Source organism: Epinephelus lanceolatus, chromosome 18, assembly GCF_041903045.1.
Source record: "Epinephelus lanceolatus isolate andai-2023 chromosome 18, ASM4190304v1, whole genome shotgun sequence".
Classification (NCBI taxonomy): domain Eukaryota; kingdom Metazoa; phylum Chordata; class Actinopteri; order Perciformes; family Serranidae; genus Epinephelus; species Epinephelus lanceolatus.
The window spans coordinates 25556676-25566833 of NC_135751.1; the positions used below are offsets into that span (position 1 = coordinate 25556676).

General features: G+C 41.5%; 1 protein-coding gene across 2 annotated transcripts; it reads left to right on the forward strand.

The window, feature by feature from the left end:
• Positions 1-322: 322 nt before the first annotated feature.
• Positions 323-9101, forward strand: slc25a17l (solute carrier family 25 member 17-like). 2 transcript variants are annotated; one of them, XM_078161044.1, is made up of 10 exons: positions 323-662; positions 852-912; positions 2626-2692; positions 2924-3078; positions 4959-5075; positions 5167-5312; positions 5602-5697; positions 5918-6000; positions 6098-6266; positions 7585-9101. In XM_078161044.1, the coding sequence occupies exons 1-9, from the start codon at positions 588-590 to the stop codon at positions 6243-6245; spliced, it is 948 nt and encodes a 315-aa protein (XP_078017170.1). In that variant the 5' UTR covers positions 323-587; the 3' UTR covers positions 6246-6266; positions 7585-9101. The 2 variants fall into 2 exon arrangements, with proteins under 2 accessions (XP_078017170.1, XP_033500331.1); XM_033644440.2 differs by having other exon boundaries at positions 324-662; positions 6098-9101.
• The last annotated feature ends 1057 nt before the right edge of the window (positions 9102-10158 follow it).

Consider the following 10158-nt stretch of genomic DNA (forward strand, 5'->3'; position numbering starts at 1 on the left):
CTGCATTAAAAAAAGTTGGAAAGACAAGCAAACTAAAACACCACCACCACCACCACCACCACCAACAACAACAACAGCAACAACAGCAACAACAACAACTTTATGGTCCTATATATAAATATATATGGTCCTCTATAGCTTAATAGTTACACTCCAACCATTTGTTTGCACTGCTGGTTATAACCAATATCTATCTATCTATCTATCTATCTATCTATCTATCTTCACCCTCCACTTCAGTAGGTGGCTGTAATGCGTCCTTCCGGGTTGCTGAAAACCAGCAGTAGAAGAAGAAGAAAACGAAGACGCTACAGAAGAAGAAGAAGTTGTCAACCCGGCTCAACCAATGAATGGAGACTGGGAGGAAACATCGCTCGACACTTTTCTCTCCGCACTTTTCCGTCTTTCTGGCCGCCTGTAGCCTTGAAGACACCATGAAGTCTGAGCTGTGACAGTTCCTGTTGTTCCCCAAACACTTCCGCTGCCAGAAAAACCAGACCGACCGCCGGCTAACTCTCCTCGGGTGTCTCCGCGGTTACTTTCCGGTGTCTGTGTGTGTGGTGGTCTGACCGGGAGAGGCTGCAGAGATGTCGGGCAACGGGGGCTCGGCTGTCGGCCTTCTGTCTTACGAGACGCTGGTTCACGCTGTGGCAGGTGCAATGGTGAGCAGAGATCAATAAGAGCAATAAAGCAGGTGTCAAACATTAATGTGGATGAGCCTGCTTTTTATTTTACTAGTTTGATGTTAGCACTGCTGCTACTGAAGAGACAGAACATGGGGAGTGACTGAGCCTTCTGTCATTTTGTTTAGTGTATATATTTTTGTTTCATGACAATGCATTGTGTTTTAGGGGAGTGTGACAGCCATGACCGTCTTCTTCCCTTTGGACACAGCCAAGAGCAGACTGCAGGGTGAGTTGGAGGTCTTATCATCTTGGACAGAGGTTACCTGATAGCAGCAACTCTCAACAGAGGTGGACGAGTTTCTTGTGAGGATAACAGGAAGGCACGATATTGGATTTTCTCCCGATATCCGATATGTCGATATGTAACAACTCATTTGACTGATAACCATATTGATATTGATATACCCACTTTTTTCCCTACCTAATTTTAGTGATTGTCAAGTCTCTTTTGTAGTGGAATTAACATCATATTATGCATGCATACTCTTAAAGTGATGGCCCACCAGCAGATAAAGACATGATATACAATACTTTTCAATGTATGTAATATTCATTGTGCAAATTAAGAAAAAGCATGACAGCCGATTCTGTTAGTTCATTTTAAAGCCAGTATTGGCTGATACCCATAACGTGCCGATATAAGATGCCCATTTTGGGCCCATACCCACTTGGTACCAAGGTAGTCAGAGCATAACCATGTGGGGCCCCTTTGGGTAAAGCCATTGATGTGGGTAATTGACATGGGGCCAATATGGTACCCATGGACAGTCCCACATAGACCCTAGTTTTCAAAGCATTTACTACTTACATGGGCCCCACATGCAAATGTGAGCTGGGTTGAGAGCGTCCATGCCTTGTTAACATTCTGGTGTGTGCCTGGTTTGTTATAACAATAATAATAATGATCTTTAATTATAAAGTGCTTTTCAAATCAGAGGTACAACGTGCCTTACATGTCAATAATTAAAGCAGACAAGACATGGAAATAACAACTTTCAAAAGAACTGATTAAAACTCTTTGGTGTATAAAAACAGCGGTGGTTTAAATGAACTTAAACTCAAGAAAATTCAAATGGAAGATCGTTCCAGAGTCTTGGGGCCCTGACAGCCTTGTTACTCAGAGTTTCTGTTGTAAATTTGAAGTATAAGCCAAGCCATAACCCTGATATAAGGATGGGAATTGATAGGATGTTATTGATTCATCCAGGTCAATTTTCTGTGTGTGTGTGTGTGTGTGTGGGTGGGGTGGCGGGGGGGGGGCACCTACAAAGTCTTTCAGCATTGTCTCAAGTGGATAAAATGAGAAAATATTTGCACAGCATTCAGTTTCATTCAGGTTTTCCTAGTTGATGAAATGAATTGCTGAGCCTGCCTGCGTGGCACTAATGTTATTATAACAGGTTATTTCCAATCTGTAACAGACATGCTGCTTAGAACTTGTGCGTAGAGTGTCAGATACATGGTATTCCTGGAATTAACCCCACGTTGCATAGACACATATGTTTTATCATTTTGCAGACATTACAAGCAGCACTATGGACATCTTTCTTTGTGTAATGAAGCCACACTTTGGACCGTTTCTTCCTCTCTGCCATGACTCTTTCTTGTTGCAAGTTTCCAGCAGCGTAGATGCACGAGTTTGCTTTGCAATGTGTAACTCTAAGAAAAAAAGATGCCAGCCTAGATAAAAGGAATCGATGAACTCGGAAGCATATGATTAAGATGGATCGGACAATTTAGAACCGGACCTCAACTGGAACTTGTTTTTGATTTGCATCCCTACCCTGATGGCATCACATGGGCGATTTATTCAGACTTAAGAGGTTCTTTAGAGCTGCAGAAAACACCAGTAAACTGATCTTTGTCTAGTTGCTCTAATACATTCACTCAGATCGGGGGACCTGTTCACTGACTTTTCTCATTTTTGTTTGCTTTTCAGTGGATGAGAAGAGAAAGTCAAAGTCAACCCCCATCATCTTGGCTGAGATAGCAAAGGAAGAAGGCCTGTAAGTGTAGTTCTCTGCTGGTTTATGATTTAATTTGAACTGAGTAAAGTACTACTGCAATGTAATTACAGCAGACATTTCTGATCAGTAAAATCTGCATAAACTAGAGCTGAAGCATTCAGTTTACCAGATGATTGACTGACACTGAAAATGCCAATAATTCCTGTTTTCAGCTTCTGTAACGTAATATCTGCTGGTTCTCTAAGTCTGACTCTCTGCCACTTCTCCCAGTCAGTCTCTGTACAGAGGCTGGTTACCAGTCATTTCCAGCCTCTGCTGCTCCAACTTTGTCTACTTCTACACCTTCAACACGCTGAAGAAGCTGACAGCATCTGGTCCTGGAAAACCCAGACCTGGCAAAGACCTGCTCATGGGGGTCGTAGCAGGTAAGCACGGCCAAACGAGTGGTTATTTATGATCTGATGGAAACAATCAAGTATTGAAGGTGTTGAGTGAAGGACTTAAAGGTGCCCTGTGGAGTTTTCTTGTAAAGAAATAAACATGTTGACATTTTTAAAACTGTATTGTTATATACAGTACAGGCCAAAAGTTTGGACACACCTTCTCATTCAATGCGTTTTCTTTATTTTCATGACTATTTACATTGTAGATTCTCACTGAAGGCATCAAAACTATGAATGAACACATGTGGAGTTATGTACTTAACAAAAAAAGGTGAAATAACTGAAAACATGTTTTATATTCTAGTTTCTTCAAAATAGCCACCCTTTGCTCTGATTACTGCTTTGCACACTCTTGGCATTCTCTCCATGAGCTTCAAGAGGTAGTCACCTGAAATGGTTTTCCAACAGTCTTGAAGGAGTTCCCAGAGGTGTTTAGCACTTGTTGGCCCCTTTGCCTTCACTCTGCAGTCCAGCTCACCCCAAACCATCTCGATTGGGTTCAGGTCCGGTGACTGTGGAGGCCAGGTCATCTGCCGCAGCACTCCATCACTCTCCTTCTTGGTCAAATAGCCCTTACACAGCCTGGAGGTGTGTTTGGGGTCATTGTCCTGTTGAAAAATAAATGATCGTCCAACTAAACGCAAACCGGATGGGATGGCATGTTGCTGCAGGATGCTGTGGTAGCCATGCTGGTTCAGTGTGCCTTCAATTTTGAATAAATCCCCAACAGTGTCACCAGCAAAACACCCCCACACCATCACACCTCCTCCTCCATGCTTCACAGTGGGAACCAGGCATGTGGAATCCATCCGTTCACCTTTTCTGCGTCTCACAAAGACACGGCGGTTGGAACCAAAGATCTCAAATTTGGACTCATCAGACCAAAGCACAGATTTCCACTGGTCTAATGTCCATTCCTTGTGTTTCTTGGCCCAAACAAATCTCTTCTGCTTGTTGCCTCTCCTTAGCAGTGGTTTCCTAGCAGCTATTTGACCATGAAGGCCTGATTGGCGCAGTCTCCTCTTAACAGTTGTTCTAGAGATGGGTCTGCTGCTAGAACTCTGTGTGGCATTCATCTGGTCTCTGATCTGAGCTGCTGTTAACTTGCGATTTCTGAGGCTGGTGACTCGGATGAACTTATCCTCAGAAGCAGAGGTGACTCTTGGTCTTCCTTTCCTGGGTCGGTCCTCATGTGTGCCAGTTTCCTTGTAGCGCTTGATGGTTTTTGCGACTCCACTTGGGGACACATTTAAAGTTTTTGCAATTTTCCGGACTGACTGACCTTCATTTCTTAAAGTAATGATGGCCACTCGTTTTTCTTTAGTTAGCTGATTGGTTCTTGCCATAATATGAATTTTAACAGTTGTCCAATAGGGCTGTCGGCTGTGTATTAACCTGACTTCTGCACAACACAACTGATGGTCCCAACCCCATTGATAAAGCAAGAAATTCCACTAATTAACCCTGATAAGGCACATCTGTGAAGTGGAAACCATTTCAGGTGACTACCTCTTGAAGCTCATGGAGAGAATGCCAAGAGTGTGCAAAGCAGTAATCAGAGCAAAGGGTGGCTATTTTGAAGAAACTAGAATATAAAACATGTTTTCAGTTATTTCACCTTTTTTTGTTAAGTACATAACTCCACATGTGTTCATTCATAGTTTTGATGCCTTCAGTGAGAATCTACAATGTAAATAGTCATGAAAATAAAGAAAACGCATTGAATGAGAAGGTGTGTCCAAACTTTTGGCCTTTACTGTATTTTTTTCAATATTGATGAATGTGAGCTACCAGAGGTCAAAAAAGCCATGTGGTACCTCTAACAGTGACTCTAGAAAGCTAACGATCTGTTGTTCCTGCAGGGGTGGTGAATGTGATTACGACCACTCCCATGTGGGTGGTCAACACTCGACTGAAGCTGCAGGGAGTAAAGTTCAGGAATGAAGATCTCCATCAGACCCAGTACAAGGGCATCTTTGGTGTGTGATATATATCTGTTTTATAGTATGCTTGTTTTGTTGTCACTGTGCAGTTTTAAAAACCCTGCTGTGTTTGGGCTTTCCCTCTCAGATGCTTTCTCACAGATCATAGCCAATGAGGGAGTGGGAACTCTGTGGAACGGCACTCTGCCCTCACTCATCCTCGTCGTCAACCCGGCTGTACAGTTCATGTTTTATGAGGCCATGAAGAGGAGGGCAGGCAGGGGAGGGAAGAAGGTAAGAGGGCACCAGAAAGATAGCACTGTGTTGAATACAACATTTCAGTTCAAATTGAAACTGCGTGGGACCTAAATGGAAGTTGTTATTTTAAGACTGAAATTATTACGGGTTGATCGGAAGTTGCTATATTTAGTATTTATTTGAACTATTTACATACAACAATCAGAAGAAATTTAGCTTCGGGTCATTTTTGATCAAAAGAGTAAGACATTAAACACAGGTACTACTCTAACAACAAATGAAAACACTGGGTATGAGTGGGTTAAATCTTTGTCTCCTACCACAGATATCCTCAGCAGAGATCTTTCTCATTGGAGCCATTGCCAAGGCCATCGCTACAACAGCGACGTATCCTCTTCAGACAGTTCAGGCCATCCTGAGGGTAAATAATATCTTACATAAAATGTCACCCATTTGTTTGCTTTTCCAAAACATCTGAAAACTTTGCCACTGTTGACAGATAAGCCTGGTGCTATACTATTATATAATATATTGTCTGTCATGTCGTCAAGATCTCATGACAATGTCAGATATTCAATCTCAGATCTCTCATCAAATCTCAAGGATTATAATTAACCTGCTGCTTCATGCTTTCTTATCAGTTCGGCCAGTACAAAGGTGACGGCAAGGGCAGATTGATTGGAAGCCTCTCAAACATTTTCTCTCTGCTAATGGAAAGAATCAAGTGAGTACAGCCACGAACACATTCACCGACACAGAGCACACTGGTGAAGATGTTATACTGGCTCATCATTAACACACATCTGTTCCCTTCATTACAGGAGGTATGGTGTTCTCGGGTTGTACAAAGGCCTGGAGGCCAAGCTGCTACAGACGGTGCTGACGGCTGCCCTCATGTTTGTCGTGTACGAGAAGATCACTGCTGCTACCTTCAAGGTCATGGGCCTGAACAAGAAGCTGAAGCACTGAACACACGCCTACTTGAATACAGTACGGCATTAGTACACTCATCATCTGTAGGTCGTATCAGTGGCTGCTAATCTTTTGTTAATGCCAGGTATTGTTTCAGTCAAAATGAGAAAATAAAAAAATGGGACAGGTACCTTTTAGGACCACAGATTCCCACGCTTGCCCAAAAAATACACCAAAACCAGAGTAGGGTGTGATACTCGTAATAATAACCTCTTTTTTAACCTTTAAAGTCCCAGTGAAGTGGAAGTTATTTCACAGTGAAGCAGAATATTTGGGCAGGGTACAGCAGTGTTGTAAGACCACCTAAACTGAGACCAAGTCATGACCAAGACCTGAGTGTAGTGAGACCAACACAAGACCAAGACTCTAAGGGGCTGAGACCAAGTCATGACCAAGACCAGTGTATTGTGATCAACACAAGACCAGGACTAGACCAGTGCAAGCTCCACACTGCAGGACACACTTGGGATATACTGTGAAACATGATAGGCACCCCTCGAATTGATCTGAAAGCTGAACTCAACCACCTTTATTCAACTTTTCTTTTTATGCAAAAGCAATTAAGTGATGTACCTGCAGTTGTGGTCTTGCCCGAGCCATTTGATGATATTACCTTTGATAAAATTCCAAGTCCTCTTCGCCTGAGACCGAGACAAGACCAAGTAAATATGCAGAAATGTCTTAAACAACCGAGGACTTCAAAAAGAGGTCTCAAGACAAAGACCGATTCCAAGTGCTACAACACTGGTGTGCAGTTTCAAGAGGGATTTAGATCAAATCCTTCGCATTTGATTTGACTGCTTAAAAGTAAAGGCAGGCTTAGAGTTTAGCGTGAAACAGAGCTATGGCGGCCTATTGGCTCCGCAGACACCACCCTCACCCTGTCAGGAAGAGTACAATGGCGAGATGAAAAAATAGACCTTAGCCGTTTTGTCCACAGAGAACCAAACACACATTTCTTCCTATTTTTCTTCATATCCCTCTGTTAACTATCACAATCAACTTCCAGGGCTGAAAAATGAAGCCGACATGGAAGTGCCAATAACTGCAATTCTTCGAATGGCCACGTGGGGCTGGCTCCAGAAGCCAGTCAGTCCCCATAGACCCCAATGTTACAATGCCCACCTTTACAGCAGGGGTAAACATGTTTACAGCCTGGTACAAAAACAGGTCTCTGTCGCTAATGTTCCTGTCCATGACAACTGTTCAGGAGTGAATTTCTATATAAGTCACCAACATTTCATTAAGGCTTAAAGTTACGCATAATTAAGGGCAGGCTGCTTTGAGTGAGTGTGCCAAGGACACTGTCATTCAGTGTCCTTGGCTTCTCATTTAGATCCACCCTGCGGTCCTCCACTGCGCCAGCCTCTCGCCCAAATATGGTCATTTCTGGCTCCAAAAAAAAACCAAAATGGTGACTACCGAAATGCCGAACTTGAGGCTTAAAACTGGAGTCCACAAACCAGTAGGTGACATTATGGTGCCTACGTCCACAATTTTTACAGTCCATGATTCCAACCCACAAACAGTGAAGTGCTCTTTTATATTACCACTGTAGCTAGCTAGTCCAAAGTCTCGCCCAAAGTTTCCTTATCACGCCTGGGTACAGGATGAGTCATTCAACATTTGAAACATTACCTAGTTTTGCGGAAGGAAAAGAGACTGGATTTATGATTTTTTTTTTAACATATATTTGGCATGTAGCGATCAATTAACATTGAGGTAAAGGATTAAAACTGGGGAAATTCCTTTTTCATTTCACTGGGTCTTTAAATGGTTCCATTTGTGCAGACTGGCCTTGATTTCCTCCACAGGTGAATCTCTGTTGAGACCCTCTAAGTGATGTCACCAGCTGAGATTTTAAAACTAGTGTGGGAACACATCACACTATTTTGTGAAGGGAAAGTTGACATCATATGACATTTAGGGAAATTGATTGCACTTTGATTAAAACCAAAATTTGTATCGATCCTCTCATCGAAATATCAGCAAAAAAGTGAACACTCTTTGTTCCTAAACTGTGGAACTTTTCCTTCGACATTAGGGGTCTAATGGAAATGATGACACCAATAAGTTGAGCTGCCTACTCTGGTATTGCCTTGACTTAAGATACTGGACCATTCTTCACACACTGTCTTATGTTTTAACTGTGAATTTAACTCAGTTTGATAGAAACCTCACGAAATTTTTGCCAGATTAATGTTTTTTAATATTCTGACTTGTGATGTCATCACTACACACACATCAGCAGTAATAATAATAATGATGGTGAAAGGGAGGAGAGCTCCCGTTCATTTATTCATTTATAGACTTTTGTGTCAAGCTCAGCAAGGTCTTGGTTTTAACAGTTATAATATATTAAGTGAAAATGAATTTAATATAAATGGAATAAGTGGGTGGCAATACAGTTTGAGAGTAGAACGTACATGTGTGTAAATACTGCAGTAGGTGCTAAGTGCCTCTATGAACTGATGTAAACGCCCTGATGACTGTTCTTAAACTCACAATGCTCTTAATTGTCAACTGTCTTTACAACTGTATTGGTCAGTATGAACATTTGTCTCACAGTGTCCTGTTAGTAGTGTTGGTTATTCAGGGTTTTGCATTAATTTACAGTATTTGTTTATCACCGTGCTCTTTTTTTCTGATTTATTGAACGGATGTTTCTGCTGCCTTTCACCTTTAAACCTCACTGACACTTGATTCACTTCATTGGTTGTTGTTGGACTAGTTGTTCAACCTGTTAACATGAGTTTTAACTATTACCAGAGGTGCTGCTCTCAATATTACTTTGTAACATCACATGTAGAAAATCATTTTGTCTGTTTGTTGTATTAAATTGTGTGTAACCAAGGTGCGAGTAGTAAGGATACTGTCAACTTAATGACAATAGAAATGACGTTATTTACCAGATGAGCTCCTTATCAGACCTTTTTGCTGTCTCACACACTTCCTGTTCTCAGTTACACCATATATTTGAGTGTCAGTGAATTATATACCTGCGTAAAGAGAGACCAGAAAGTTTTTGGTGTCAAACACTTAATTTTTTTTGCATTCTGGTGATTTTTTATGCACCAATTTGTGCCTTTTCTCAACCAATATATGGTATAAGTGTCTTTAAAATAAAGCCCTCAGCTGTCATGTTTTTATCAAGGGGGATAAATGCAGGCTGCAAATATTAAGGGGGGCAATTCCCCTGCGTTCCCCCCACAAATTGTACACCCATGGCAGCTACAAAATTAATTATGATGGCTAATGTTCCTTATTAAATTCATTCATTCATTTTCTAAAATGTGGCTGAAGCCTATCCCAGCTGGCTTTAGGCAAGAGGCAGGGTACACCCTGTACAAACTGCTAGACTATCACAGGGTTGAGACATAGAAACAGACAGCCATTCATGCTCACACTCACACCTACAGGCAATTTAAATGTGTCACCAGTTACCCTGCATGTCTATGGACTGTGGGAGGAAGCTGGAGTACCCAGAAAAAAAACCCACACTAAGGGGAGATCATGTAGACTCCACACAGAAGGGCCTCAGGTGGCTTTATGTTAACAATACATGGCCAGTAAGTGGGGGTGAGAATCACCAGAGACTGATACAATAACAAAACAATATTACTATGGTTTTAAATGCTTTGCGATAAAATATATTGCAATTTTTTCTTACATTTTTTCACCTACCAATTATGTCCCCAAAAAGAAAACTTTGTCAACATCTGTTTTCTCTTTTAAGATAAAGTTTTCAGTCTGTTCATCTCACTTCAATCTTTTTTACTGCAGCAAAATGTATCCAGTTGACGGAGAAAGCAATTGATTTCATGCTGCCAAAAGTTTAATTTGCAATAGTAATAATTTATATTTGAAAAATTATACTTGCCGTCTGTGTATCGATATAATGTTGGTCTAC